The sequence below is a fragment of the Actinia tenebrosa genome, unplaced genomic scaffold (assembly GCF_029948245.1).
Source record: "Actinia tenebrosa isolate PJP-AT-01 unplaced genomic scaffold, QUT_ActTen_1.0 PGA_scaffold13__45_contigs__length_12533684, whole genome shotgun sequence".
Taxonomy (NCBI): Eukaryota; Metazoa; Cnidaria; class Anthozoa; order Actiniaria; family Actiniidae; genus Actinia; species Actinia tenebrosa.
Window position 1 is genome coordinate 12509795 of NW_028292573.1, and position 16001 is coordinate 12525795.

The 16001-nt window shown below is 33.7% G+C and overlaps 1 protein-coding gene across 1 annotated transcript; it reads left to right on the forward strand.

The window, feature by feature from the left end:
* Window positions 1–14200: 14200 nt before the first annotated feature.
* On the forward strand, window positions 14201–15742 carry LOC116287731 (uncharacterized; the record flags this gene model as incomplete). Its single annotated transcript, XM_089028781.1, has 4 exons — window positions 14201–14254; window positions 14430–14501; window positions 14963–15034; window positions 15568–15742. Coding segments are annotated over exons 1-4 (357 nt in total), but the record flags the coding sequence as incomplete, so codon positions are not given.
* Window positions 15743–16001: the final 259 nt, after the last annotated feature.

Genomic DNA, 16001 nt, shown 5'->3' on the forward strand with positions numbered 1-16001 from the left:
ATAGGATAGGAAATTATATTTTCCAGTTTAATTTTGCAAAGGTTAATGGGTACCATCAACGCTGGAGTTTCGAGTTCTCTAGTTCTCAGGGTTAGCCTCGATTTTGTGTAGAATATTTATGTGTTTCATTGAAGGTCCGTAGAATTTCAAAGTGTTTGTATTGTTGAAGTTTTGAATATTCTGACGTCGAAATGAGGCTAACCCTGTGAATATACGAGTCTGTAATCAAAAAAACATAAATGTATTTAGTCAAATTTGAAAATGATCTTTTGATTTAAGAAATACTTTTGCCTACCTTTATGAACTGGACTCCGTAACAATGCAGTCATAACATCACCAAAATTGAGCATGGAATGCATAAAGAGGTGGAAAAGGAAAGAGTAGTGGAGATTTTCTACTACGCTTTTTGGCCAGCCTGCTACTACTTTCTTTATGATGCCTACTACTGTATTGATAGATTACACTAAATACCTTTTTAACTGACATCGTAAAATTTCTATCACACTGACCGGCTTTTATGAATGATTGTATTTGAGATCATGATGAAATATTAGGGGTATTGAGTTTCACACTACGACAACAAAAGTAACAGCAACATAAGCAACATAAGCAACATCAACTGCAACAACTTACAACTGCCCAGTGTAAAGGAATTCAGAAAGTTGCTGGGATATGGTATCCCAATAAAACAAGCAAAATTGACAGAGATTGCTTACTTGACTGATTTGTTCTTTGTTTCTTGAAGGTGGTTGGTGGCTGTGTTGCCGCCGCAATAGTGTTTTGGGTAGGTTTTGCAGGAGTGGATCCAATATTTGTTTCGTTACAGCGAGGTGGATAATAATCGTCCTTGCATCTTGGATTCCCTTCGGAGCAAACAGAGGAAATGACATAGATTGATTCACTTGAAATGTTACGTAAATATGAAGATACTTTTTACTATACGAAACACTCAATTTCCCGTGCATTATGACCTTTTTTGCGAGTGCAATTACAGAGCGATAATAAACGGTCTGTAAACCGGTTTTGAACGAGTTTTTTGCCGATGTTAGTGCGAGGAAATGTTCTCCTTTTCGTTTGTGCAGCTCATGTCAGTGGTTTGAGTTCGTGACTTTCAAGTTTGCTTGTTTACGATAAAAATGGTTGTTTTTCATGCACTCTTTCTCAGTTTTCTCATGTCGTACAATAAAAAAATTATTACACTCCTATAGTTGTGTATTACAGCCAGATAAATTGTTTCCATGTACGTTACGCATTATAGCGAATTATTCTATTTACAGCAGTCTATTGAAGCTTTGCACCATGCATCACGATCTAGCATATATGAAAAATAATTAAGCTTCGCTTGGGAAAAAGACTTTTTTGCTGTGCCTTCTGTTATGGCTGCCATCTCGTGATGGTGAAAAGCCTTTATTGCTGATTATAGCTTGACGTATGCTTCAATCAGGGCCTAGTAATGACAGTTTGTGTAGTTGCAATCTGCGTGCAACTTGTTACCTGCCTACCTTTTCTGTACTCACACACAAACATTAGTGCGTATTTACAATTGAGGTCTTTAAACAGTCCTTGTGTTCCGGGGGGATAGGTTTTAGCCATAACCACACATTTCCCATCACCGTTTGGTTCATATATATTTCTCTTCCCATCTCTTTGCCACTTTTTTTATTGAAAGTATTTGGTTGTTCACCCATTTCCATTCTCCTCCTTCCTTTTTCAGGCCAATGTACCATTCATTGGGATACTTATCGATCCCTTGAATCTTTAAATTAATGAATTTCCATTTCTCTTCTGTTTCCATGGTTACCAAGTCACCTCCATCTTTTCTGCACTCACCTCGGCCCTCTCTCCAACCTAATATACGTGTATTGAATTTGTAGCAGAAGCAATCTGTGAAATATAATATATTGAAAGGCAAGAACGTTAGTGACAATTACGAATTTTACCACTTTTCAACATGCAGTGGTAAAGGTATATGAAAAAAGAAACTGAAATATGTTTTACCTTTCTTTAGAATGTAAAAACATACTAACAGTAAATAATACGAAAACTTATTTTCGACCTATTAAATAGGGTATCAATCAATCAAATGCACTTTCTTGATGTAAATAATCGATGTTAGTAAGCCCATACCGGATTTAAAATCATATTTATTCCTAATACGACCTGCGCACTGAACAAACAATTTGAGGCATCTACATACCCGTCGTACAAGTGGTAAGCCATAATATCCTGAAAAATATCAAAATTTGGAAAGATAGTGTTGATAACACAAAAGCCATGTCTGCTTTGGATGGTGAACGCTAACAAGAAAAGGATAAAACAGGCCCTTTTCTTGGCCAAACAATATTGAAGTACTCTTGGTGCAAAGGACCTCTCTCTCTGTGGATCACATAAGGTACTTGTTTGATGTTGAAGCAATTTGCTGATAGGAATGGATCATGGGATTAAGCTCCGAAACAAATCTTCCGCTCTCAATTTTGGTTTTCTATTTTCGTTTAAGCTTTAAAATGCACGCATTAAAAACAAGATTTTAACTGGTTGAAATCACGACACTATAAACCAGCCGTTTTATTTTTTTTGGCTTGGTGACTTTTTATAATTATTGACCGAGAGAGGTGAGATAAATAATGAAAGTTACTCTGGAAAATTAGACACGCAAGCAATTTACCCGGACAGCTACCAAGGAAAGTAGAGGGACCTGCGCACACCATAATCTGAGGCGGATCCAGAGGAGGGTTGCAGTGGGTACGCACCCGCCCCCTTCCTCCCCTCCCCCCCCCAGATAAGGTAACATCTACTGCGTTATTGGGACTGGAATTTGTGAACATCCTGATCATAAATGGTGAGCCAATTAATAACTGATATAAGGCTTTCACGTATTTCCTAAAGGTGAATTCAATTGTAACCTTTAGTGGAAAAAACCCTCCATAATATCAAGGAACCGCAACAGAGTAGGATAAACACCATTATAAATTATGCACGGTACATATCCTCAGTTCGGCAACATTGGTTGAATACTGGCTTGACCGCAAGCAGAGAATAGTTATTGATGTTGTAGTCGGTAACAATAACGGTGATAAGCATTGCCACTCACTACCCAAGGGTTATCTCTTAGTAAAATATACCTTTTCCTTTCTTTCTTTTTTCTAAAGAAAATATTAGATAATTTGTGAATAAACATGAGCAAGTTACCTAATTAATTTTCTTTTAGTTATTTTCATTTTACTACTTTATTGTGAAACAGCACAGGCACATGTAAAGATTACATGAAACCGCGTGACTGATCAATGGTTCCTTTGATACTTTCCTTCAGATGCCTTAATATATTCTTTGAAGCCTTTACTTAACAAAACTGACGCATGTTTGAAATAATTTAGATAGACGAAGAAAGACAAAATGATGCAACGCAATGTACGCGGCGCTATTTCGTTATGCACTTATATGTAATAATATAAAAAGTACTCAGTTTTCATCGCTCTGAATCTTTGAAACTGTCGAAGGGCTATTGCAGACCCCTTCAAATGCTTGTCTACCAAGCATTATCTATAATTAGATGGGAATCTATGAGAAAAACGCAAAGAGTTGTATTGTGCACGTTTTCTCATAACAAATAATAATTTTAGAATCGGTATACTTAGTAAGATGCAGATCTTCACCACGATTACCGAAGGGGAAAAATATTAAAGTTAATTCATAATAAAATTTTAAAGATTTGGAAAAATTTAAAGTTTCAAGGTAATGTTTGCTTGAAGAAACTGAATGAACAAATTCAACAAGAAATTCATCAGCACCAGATGTCTCCAAAGTTTTTACTATTCTTGAAAGTTTTACTGTCATAATGGCAGATGGGCATCGTTGGACGTCTATTTAATCGATTGTGTAAACATCTCACACACTAGTAAAGTTTAGTACTGACCACTCGTAAGTACAAATAATTCATACAAACCGAGGTGGCGGACGTTAACATCACGAATCGTGACTGCGCATAAAACGTCAAGTGAAAATACTTATGAACTATCAATCTCTATAAGTATAGGACTGAGGTAACTTTAAAACTCTTTTTCCTAGTTTGTTTAAATGACAATTCCTTTCTGTATTGAAATTATATTTGTATATATGAGGAATTCTTTTAAATATTAAATCATAAAATTTGAACGGTGTTATGAAATATTATTTAAAATCCTTGTTTAAAATCCATGTTAAAAATCCATGTTTGAAATTCATGTTTAAATTTTGATGTTTGTCTTTAGTTTTAAAAATATGATCTTAGGCTTAAAACCCTTTTTCTACAATGATTTTCGACGGGATTTCTAAAACAGACTGTGCCTTCTGTACTTGTGTATCATTTTTACAGATGCATTAATAGACAACCAAAGATTTAACATCAAAAATGAAGAAAGTCAACAAAAAAGTTCTCTTACTGCTTTCCGCTGTAATTTTTCTGGAGCGAGGTTTCTTCACCCAAGGTATATTATTATTATTTGGAAAACTTTTAATTTATATTTTTAAAGTTTATTTTCATCCAAGATGCCAAAACTATTCTAACAGAATAACTCCTGGGGTTCTTACGTCACCCTCGTGAAAAAAGTAAGTTTTATTGTGTTAGATCCACAGGCAGTGGTGCTACTTGTCTCAAATATTTAAAAAAAATCCATTTCGACAACCTGAAATTTTTTTGAAGAGTTGTTATTAATACGCTTCCACCTGGCGTTTGTATTTGACATTTTCATTATTGCTATGCACGCAAATAAGTAATCTGATATATAAATCGAGTACGTTATGCCTTAGAGAAAATAATTAAGAAATACTGTACTTTTTTACTGCATGCAATTTTGAGATCGAATTCGTGTAGTATAGTACGAGTAATATCAAAAGACTATATCGTGCAATCACGCAGCCCCCAACTGAAGATACTTTTACATGACGTTTTTTTTCCGTCAAAGCTGCATGTGATCTAAAAACCTATATACAATAATACACAATATGGCTGCACCTTGACTAAAAAAAGGGCAATTTATGAGGATATTCTATTTCTTCTATTTTGGGAACATAAACACTCTGTTATTCCCTCAAAGCAGTTATGTGGATTCCTTAAAATTGCACGGCTAGAATGGACCTTTTCTGAGATAACAAACTGGTTTATTGTGATTTAGCTTCAGTACATCTTTTGTTCATCATGACTCCTCATATGGTGTTGTTTGTACTAAAACTAGACCATAATGTACCTATTGCTTTTTGAACTCAGAAAATGCCTATGGCGCCTTGCCCTGACTTTCATATTCACAGAAGTTATTTGAGGGAATACAAATAATCAATTTTTTCCCCTTTTTCATCTGGCCTCATGATTTCCCATTTCAGACCACGTGTCATTTGGAAGGTATATCATCTCCGAATGTCTTCCAAATATTCATATAATATTCAGAATAATATTCCGCAATAAACATTTTCAGATCGGGCAAGAAATTTTTCCCATTTCAGACCAAGTGTCTTTCACTTCACAGCACGATTCTTATTGGGTCACACAGGGAGGTAAGAGAGAGAGGGAGAGAGAGAGAGAGATCCATCTCACACCTCCCAGGATCACAACAATAGTCATTTGTCTTTTTGAATGTCATTAGTTCAAGAGAAAAAACAATTTTGAGTTTAAAGCAAGACGCACGTTTCGAGCAGTTTCTACTTTCATCGTCAGTTAAAAGTACTAAGTTCTACATACACAGTGGCGAAATCAATGTATATATATAGAAATGTATATGTTACTTATTATTTTTATATAACAGAAATAGAGAACAAAAAAAAAATTTTTATCTGTAATCAAAAAATGGTACTCAAGGGAATGGCACTTGGTGGTCTGAATTGGGGATAATATTATATATTATTATTATATATTTCTTACTTTTGTAAATTATAAAACAAAAGAACAAAAAAACATACTTCTAACTCATATCAATCTTTAATTTTTAAGCATGCCCAGCCAGGTGCACATGTGAGCGGTTTACTGTGAAGTGCAGTAAAATATCATCAATTCCATGTAGATTCCCAACTAATACATACACGTTGTAAGCATCACGTTATATGCTGTATTCTAGACACTCAAAATAGTTGCTTTACTAAAAATAATCTAATATAGATTCACGAAAAAAATTATAGTGAAGTTATGACAATTTAAGAGGATAAGATGAAGAAAGGAACGAATGAAAAAAATAGCTTACATGAATGCGTATACTTGTTAGATGAATATGGAGAGCCATGTTCACAAGCTAGGCGAATAGAAGAATAGTCTCGCAGGAGACTGAGCCCAATGATCTCAAAAACTAGGCGGCTAGTCAAAAGTTTAAAACCTATGTTTTCTTTTACCAGAGACATGTCAGATAACAACATAACCAAACTTTCAAAGGGGGTATTTTATGATGAACTTCAATTTTTAAACACGCTGTAAGTTCAGATGTATCGAAATAATAATAATAATAATAATAATAATAATAATAATAATAATAAACAAAAAACAAAAAATAAAAAGATTGACTCGGTGCGCCTCGTTCATAGAACCAAAGTCTTTTAAAAACTCAAACTAAGAGAACACATAGTTTCGCCTCGTGTTGTTAAGCTTGCTTCACTCTTGCTCTATGCACAGATCTATATTATATTTCAATGGTCAACACGAGCGCGTGCGCATTTTATATTGGAAATCTAGGGTACACTTGCCTCTCACTCGGCTTGCACTCGAGTCTGGAATTTCGGGTTTGATTCCTGGACTTAAATTCGTTAGAATCTGCCTGGATCCAATATTTCTTGCAGCCTTCTACTGTTTTTCTCCCTTCGCAAAACCTGACATAATAAATTCGATTTGTGAGTTAGTCGTGACTAGAGATTGATCAGCTTGAGGTAGTATTGCTCAGACTACAAATAAAGAAACATCTTCGAATAGGCATTGCTTCAATATATGCTCATAAATGATTACATCATATCAATTTGCCGACTTTGAATTTTTGTTTAAGAAAATTGGCAAGAAATCAAATAAGTGAGATTGAGCCTGGGGCATTCAAGGTGTTACGCTACCTCTATGAGCTGTAAGTGGCCATGGGAATTTTACTTTGACCTATTTTCAGAAACGAGGGTAGATTGGGTACTAACTCGTCACACGTAAGCAGTACCATCATTATTCATTATTATTAGAATTATGAGATTTTCATTATATTTACTATTGTTTTGTTTTAAATTATCTTTTTACGATGCATAACAAATTCCTAGATCCGCTCCTGTTCCAATTTTAGACTTGTCAGTCTTTTTATGATAACAATTAAAAAAAAAATCCCATTACGCCAACAATAAAAAAATATTTGTTGAATCACAATCATCATATTCATCTTAATGCTTATATTTTAGGGACCTATCAAGGAACAATATTTATCAGATTGAAAATGAAACTCTCACAAATTTGCGATTTCTTCAAAAACTGTGAGTGTTATTGAAATATTAATTTATTGTTAGCATAGGAAAAAGGACAATTTCATGTACAGTTTGTAATTTATAATATGAAGTAAAATCTTCAACCCTTTTTAGCTTGATTGTAATCTTTTCACATTTCATTAATATATTGAGTGTATAAATAAAAAAACCGAACTGAAGGCAACACTCTTGAAAAATGGAATCCTTATAGGAACCTTTCTGGAAATAGCATCGCTTCGATCCACAACGCTTTGAAAGGACTTTCTTCATTGAGGACTCTGTATGTTAATAGCCTACCTCCTATATATTATTCGCTTGTCACGCACAAGCGTTTCAATGTGAGGGTTGGTATAATGCTCAGTGATAAGCGACTGAGAACAAATAAATTTAATTTAGCACGTTGCCTCGTACTGAAACCTTTTGTGGGTGACAAGCGAAACATATCTTGGAAAGAGCTTTTTTTCTTTCGAGAAAAAACATAGTTTGTCAGTTTGTAATAAATATATGCTCTCGTGTTTTCTTTGCAGAGATCTTTCTCAGAATGCAATCAGAAGATTCACACCCATTAACATCAAGGATCTGTCTTCTCTTATATATCTGTAATTGAGTCGAGTCATGTTAGACGAGTTGTTGCAAAATAAGAAACGAGTTGCTGCAAATAAGAAGAGAAGGAGAGAGAGAGAGAGAGAGAGAGAGAGAGAAATGAAGGAAACAGTTTTTCTACAAGTTTTTCATGCGTAGCACAATATACTGAAAACATATTAGGAACTACAATTCAGTAAGAAACAAATTTATAATTATCTAATTAATCAAAGTCATCTCATCGTGTTATACACTTTTATATACCACGGTTAGTGTCATCAAATCCATTTATTTATGCAGTAATTAGGTAGGTCATAGTAGAATTATTCAATATTTTTCATCATTCACATCTCATCGTGTTATATACTTTTATATACCACGGTTAGTGTCATCAAACCAATTTATTCATGCAGTAATTATGTAGGTCATAGTAGAATTATTCAATATTTTTTTGTTGATCGTTTTTAAAGCTATTTGCAAAAGAATAGAATCCAAGAGATAATACCAGGAGTTTTTAAGGGAGCGAAAGTTTATTCACTGTAAGTGGAAATCAAAATGCTTTGCGTTCTTTAATTCTTATACTGAACCAGATTTGCTTCACAAATTGTCATTTAATATAAATGTCATTTCTTATAAATTTTCTCTTTGTATTTATATCATGATAGTTTATAGTTTTTCTCATATTTCTTTGTATGTATGAAGTATATATTTGATCAGTATTATTTGTATAGATTTATGCAACACAAGGCCCTTCTGAATACCAACTTTTAGCTGATGGAGGGTTCCATAACCATAACCGTAGCGTGCGCAACGAGAATGACATGGCTCTGGGATGGAGAGCGATGTTCTTCATTTTTGGACTAAGTTGATCATACTGACACAAGTTTAATTTTACGGAAATATATTTGAAAAATTGCCTTTATTCTATGTTTTTTTAGGATACTAAGAGAAAACGATTTGAAAATCCTTGAGGAAGGGACCTTCAACGAAAGCAAGATCCAATATGCTTTGTAAATACATTTAGCTACAATTGTTCGATCTTTTCTTTTAATCGTGCTTTCATTTCGTTTTTGATGCACCACAAATATCTATGCAATTTCAGAGATCTCTCATTCAATCAAATCACTACAATACAGCATCATGCATTTATTGGGATCACGGGAGAACCAATAGAAATGTAAGTGTTTTTTTCCAAGTGTATTTCGTTATGTTTTGTTGTATAACCAAATCTAAATGGTTTAACTAACTGTGAAGTAGTATCCGCCCTTGCGCACGTCGTTCTCTGACTTATACTATTCTCATAATGAAATACAAATTTGATTAAGAAGGAAAATCCTTGAAGCATTTTGATAGCAGTAGTGAGATAACGTCATCATCAAACCAAAAGCAGCTCTAATCACATATAATTTGTACGTCATTAAAATCATTGAGCCTGAGGGCTAAGTTAATTGGGAAGTTCTCTGGTTAGCCCCCAACCTTTGTGTTTCTAATTATTGTGCAGGTTATGGAAAGAAGTTAAGAGGAGGAAGTGAATTAATAAAGAAAAAAATGAAAAATATCAAGTAGTGTTACTTAGGGTTTTAGATTGGAAGCAGATATGATGATAGATATGATGGCGAGCTAATATTCTTTAGATCAGTTTTAGCTGAAGAAATTCATTTCAATATTCATTTAAAGGCATCTGTCATATAATAGTTTATTGGTTATCACGCCGGGGACGTTCGATGGACTCAATACTATTGAGCGTCTGTGAGTAGCTGTCAAACCCTCACTCTTTCCGCATCTTTATGCTTTTTATTTTATTATTTAATTTCTCAGTTACTTTTTTTACTTTAACATTTTAGTGATTTTTTTTTTTACATTTTTTACATTTTCCTTTTTATTAATTCCAATAACAGATACCTCCAAAGAAACAAAATTGAATCGATTTCGCAGAAAGCACTGAGTGTCTTGAAAAGTTTATATTTTTTGTGAGTGGAAATATACCTTTATAGTTAGAGGGTAGTAATTTCCTATTTTAAAATACATAATCAATTAGGCCACGTTCGATATGTTAAAATTTTAGGTATGATCCTGAGGCTCTCCGTAATAAGATGTTTAACACTGCCTCAAAAGTACCAGTAGATAAAATTCTGTAGTTTCTATTGTAACGTTAGAGTGATCTGACCGCATTTCTACCAAAGTATTTTTATTATTGGCAAAAGGTAACGTCGTATATGTACCATATCAAGCTTTACTCTATATGTTAGTGTCGAAGATGAAGTAGAGAAAGCTCACTCCATATATGGTATGATCAATCCCATATTTGGATTGTGCGGAAAAGCGGCAAACAAAAAGGCCGTCGTTTTATAAGGAAAGAAAAGAAAAAAAAAAAAAAAAAGACAAGTAAAAAAAGAAAAACTTTGGAAAATCGAGGTAGGATACGGGGATGCTAACTCGTGGGTCTGCCTCGCAGACAACAGACACAGGGAAATACGACACTCAATGTTTGATATGCATAACGTACGTAATGTAAGGAATAATACTTTTCTTATTATGTGTTATTCACTTCTTTAGAGAGTTATCAGACAACCGCATAAAATTGGTCCATCAACGTATGCTACTGGGCCTGAAGTCACTCAATACAATGTAAGGATCTTACACGGATCCCAAAAACTTAGTCTCCTTCACATTTCCCTGCGCCATCTTGATAGGTAAACGTTCGTTTGCATCGAAGCGAGGACGGCGGTGACCTTGCAATGATAGATACCTTTTTTTAACACCTTGAACAATTATTCACGTCTCTATCATTGCAAGGTCATCGTTCGTCTCGCTTTCATGCACAGGTACGGTTACCTTCCAAGATGGCGCAGGGAACTGTGAAGGAGACTAGTTCTGAATCATACAAATATACATTAAAATTAACACTGTAACATTAAACAGTCAAAAAATCACGCCTATTATAGTTGATTACTGCAGTCATACAATCTTTTTAATCAAAAGTTAAAGTTAGTTATTTACACCAATTTCAGTATTTGTTTTGATGCAAAACCGCAAATAACTGAACTTCATTACCTCTTTTTGATTAACTAAACCAGTGTCCGTTACTCATTGATATCAGTATACCATACGTTTAAATCGAGACAAACTGAAAAGATTTTTCACAAACTCAGCAACACGATTTTTTTTCCTTTTTCTTTCGCTATGTTAACTAACACTGACGCGCGTCTTTCCTTATACCAATATTTTGGGATAATTGCACATCACCCATGTTGTTTGAATATCATTTTCTTTCAGAAAACTGTCGAATAACCTTGTTGAGTTAGTTCATCCTGGGGCGTTTCAAGATCTGAAAAAGTTATATAGAGTGTAAGTAGGAGTAAAGTTTTTGCAAAATTTAGGTTGGATAAGTGTTTCTTGAAGTAAAATTTCAGATACCATTAGTTTTACCGGAATTTTTTTTCAAATAAAGAAAACGAGTTTTGAACACTTGTTTCGAAGCTCGATAACTTGGTTCAAAATCGGCGTATAAATTATCTAATCAAAGAATGGCGTTGGCGCCTATTAAATGCTGCTAATGACTGATATTCGTTTAATTACCGTTGTTTTAGGTATTTAGATGGCAATAACTTAACACATCTCGACTCCGTGAATTTTAAAGACAGCGTAAACCTAAATACTGTGTTAGTATAAGAATATATGTCTTATGGATGTTGAGGGTGGGAGACTCGTGTAAAACTATGGGGGATGATTGTGACATTCTAGATCTCGATTTCAATATTCTAAAAGACCTTAAATCGCTAATTTTTAGCTAGCTAAAAGATAGTCCATTGTCTATCGTTTTCTATTGTGCTTCTTATATGCTTTTTATTAGAGTGTAAACCATATAATCCGTGCAATAGCACAAAAACTAAATAGCACTAAGCACATCTATTTCTTTTGTTTTCAATTGTTTCATTGATGCTATTTTGTACTAATTGCTTAGTATTATTTCACGGATATATGGATTGTACTCTCGTAAATAGTGCTATCTGCATGGTTCTGTTTCATGGATACAGTTTTTGAGCTCTACGACGAACCGATACTGTTAGAAGGTACTCGTCCCCAACTTTCCCACTCCTCTCATTCAAGGGCGCTGGTCCCGGATCCTGTTACAGGTTAACCGTTAGCAAATTATGATATAAAAAATAAGCTCGCGCGGTGTGTTATTCAATCCTTGAACATTGGCCGGAATATGACCGAAAGTTTGGCATCATTTTCAATAAATCTTTTGTAAAAAAATTCAGAAATACTTTTCAATGCGGTTTTTTTGAAAAGGACCAAAATGCAAGTCATCAATTCATCATAAATTTGTCCCGTCTTTTTCTTTCGTCTGATATAAAATCACTTGTAGTGCTCTTCACCATAATCGCCTCAGGAGTTTGCCTAAGGATTTGGTCAGTCAAAACAAATATCTTTGGTTTTTGTAAGTTAAAATGATTAATTGTAAATCACTGATTTTGTGTGATAATATTTGCGTCATATACTATGCCTATTGACAGTGTAATTTCGCCTTTTATAATTCAAGAACGTTGCAGTATAATGACCTGAGTGATACCACAGATATGACGAATATCTCTTCCTTATATAACCTGTAAGTTTAAAAACTACAGCTGTAAGAGATAGGGGGCATCCGTACATTTTACTGCATATTAGAACTGAGCGTTTTAAAAGAAGTTTTATTAATAGATCTCTTTTTAATAGTAATTGTTTTTATGAAATGTAATTGATTTGTTTCTATAAGTATTATTTTGTCTTTATTATATTATCTATTAAAATCATCAACGTATGTTCTTTGAAAATAAAGTTTCTATTCTATTCTATTAAGTTAAGAGGTATTTATAATGAAAATAAATACATGCCGTAAAAATCTAGGTACGTTATAAACTCCCTGGTTATGTAATAGAGTCTATTTACCACAGAGAAAAAAAAAAAAAAATTACAAATATAATAAATCATTAAATAATATTGGTAAAAGTCACCCAGGGTAGTGCGAACTAATCCGCTGAGCGACTGTAATATTTACAAAGCAACATTTAACAGTCGTTGGCAAAAAAGCCAGCTGGTGTACGAAAGCATATACACACTTTTATTTATAAGCCTCCCACCTTCAATTACAAGCGTACCTCACATCAAAAGCACGAGGCGTATCCAAGTGGTTTTAACGCGTAATTAAACACGATCTGCAAGATTATTTTGCTTTTGTATTTATTGTATGGTCGCTCCAAAATCGTATTAATTATTCATGAGTTTTTAAAGTTGTACAAATAGTGGCTATTTGTCAAAGGTGTCAAAGTAAATAAAAAAAAAGCAATGGTCATATAGTATTATTATGTATTATGCTTACTATTTCCAAGAGCCAAGTAAAATGACTCTAATAATAGGGATTGCAAATATTCAATAGATGAATTAGTAATCGAAAATAATCAATATTTCCTTTTCTGACAGGTTTTTGTCCAGCAACAAGATTAATAAACTGTCCAACATAAATTTCAGAAACAAAAGACTTTTAACGCTGGTGTAAGCAGTAAAAGGAGTATCAATAATAATGATGATGATAATGATGAGGATGATGATGATGTATGTTGATGATGGAGATGGTGATGATGTATGATGTTGATGATGCATAATGATGATGATAATGATGAGGATGTGGATGATGATGATGTATGTTGATGATGATGGTGATGATGTATGATGCTGATGATGCATGATGATGATGAATGTTGATTATGATGTTGATAGCTGATGATGACGATAATGATAATGGTAATGTTGATGATGATGATGATGCCGGTTGATGATAATAAGATTTTCAGAAGAGTAAAACCCAGTTTAGCTCACGCCAACCTCTAGTCCTTCTGTTATACTGAATCATGCTAGATGATCTGGCTATGTAAGTTAATAATGTAATCTGGCTGCTTCATGTTCGAGTCCCCCTACTCTGCATGGATAAGTCTGTTCCTATTTCTACTCGCAGGACGAAGTCTTAAACATCCAATTATGCATTAGTAGTCATTTTTTATAATTTTAATATAATATTTAGATTTTAATTGATTGTTTTGCACATTAAGCTAACGTTACTGTACACACTAAAAACATTTTTTTTTTCTAAAGCGATTTTTACTTCTTAGATTTCTAGACAAAACAACTTCACTCATATAACCAATTACATGTTCTCCAATGGAGGGACAAATACCATTCTTTTTATGTGAGTAAAGAAAATAAAAAATATGGCCTTGGTCTTGATAATTTACAATATGTTCACGTTCAACCTCATCCACAAATTGTTTATGCTTTAAAGACTACCAAACATTTTTGTTGTGTTTTTAGTGGATAAACTTATTAGATGCCTCAAAACAATTTCGATATGTTGATATCTTTAGAACTTTAGCGGGTAATCCAATCAACGTAATTGAAGAAGAAGCATTCCACGGGCTACAAAACCTCAGATTTGTGTAAGAATTTAAATCTAATTTATTGTGATCCATATTAAGATTCATACGATCGACATTTCATGGTGGCCACCGCAAAAAATGTCCGACCAACAAAAACCAACTTTTTTACGCAATTCTTGCAATATTCCTGATTATGACGATTTGACCCCTATATGGGTAGAAAATAGTACACATCTACAGCCAGTAACCATTTAAGCTGAATAATCACTTTATGGGTAACCTAGAGTACACAATCTTTTCTAAAATTAATATTTTGTCTTCATTTACACTGTATAGATATATATACTTAGCAATTGTAACAATAAAGCAGTTTATTATTATTACTATTATTATTATTATTATAATTGTTATTATTATTATTATTATTATTATTATTATTATTGTTATTATTATTATTATTATTATTGTTATTATTATTATTGTTATTATTATTATTGACAATATTATTTCATCTCTTTTAGCAATCTGTTCGACACGCAAATAGCAGTTCCACTTAAGATTTGGCCAGCAAAGACTCAAGTTGCGTATCTAGTGTATGTAATATGTGAATGGACTATTGAAAAGAGTTCAAAAAAGTTAATACTGTTGAGGTTTTCGCAAAATGATGATACATTGAAAAATATTTTAACGGATTACACTCGTCAAAGAAACATGACTTGACGTTTCGGCTATGCTAATAGCCTTCTTCAGAAGTATGATGAAAGTGAATAGGGAACTGTGGAATTGAAGTGAGGACAATAACGTGGATGGCGAGGCACTTGATTGGCGCTAAGTGGTTTATTCTTCTCTGGCAGCGGTATCCTGATAATGACATTATAAATACCAGTACCTTGCTATCATTGTTTTACAGTTGATTGAAGCAACATGAAACAAACTAAAATTTTAAGCCAAAAATGTGCCTAAAAAACTCATTCAGCATCTTTTTCAAATCATGCCACATCCACTAACCAATCAGCAATCAAATTATTTTTATACTAGCTAGCAAACTGATAGGACCAAAAATCATAGTGATTAATGGACTACCCTTAATGGTCACGTGTCATATATTATTCCAAATCCTTTTTAGTCCTCAGACTACAGATGCAAGCATTGTATTAACCGACCTTTTCATGCCTTCGAGCGATTTTATGGACACAGCTGGATACATTTGCGAAGAGTTTGACTTTATACCAGCTGCAAGACATGCAGGAGAGGAAGCTTCACGGCAGAGAACGAAAAAAAGTGCTACGCGTGTCCTACAGGTAATTGAATTTCTCAAATCGGATGTATCAAGAATGTACAATTTATATCCGAAAAATGTGCGTATAACAGTATAGTATAACACAACCGAATAGCTATGATAGTATTACTATCCGGAACCAGTCCTTACTTTAGGGAGTATGTTTATTTCCAATCAGAGTCAAATCCATTTAATGATTTTAAGAATAAGAGCTTTTCCCCCATCCCGCTCCCCCCCACCTCCCACCAACCACAAAAGTCAGCTAAAGCTTAACGTTAAGG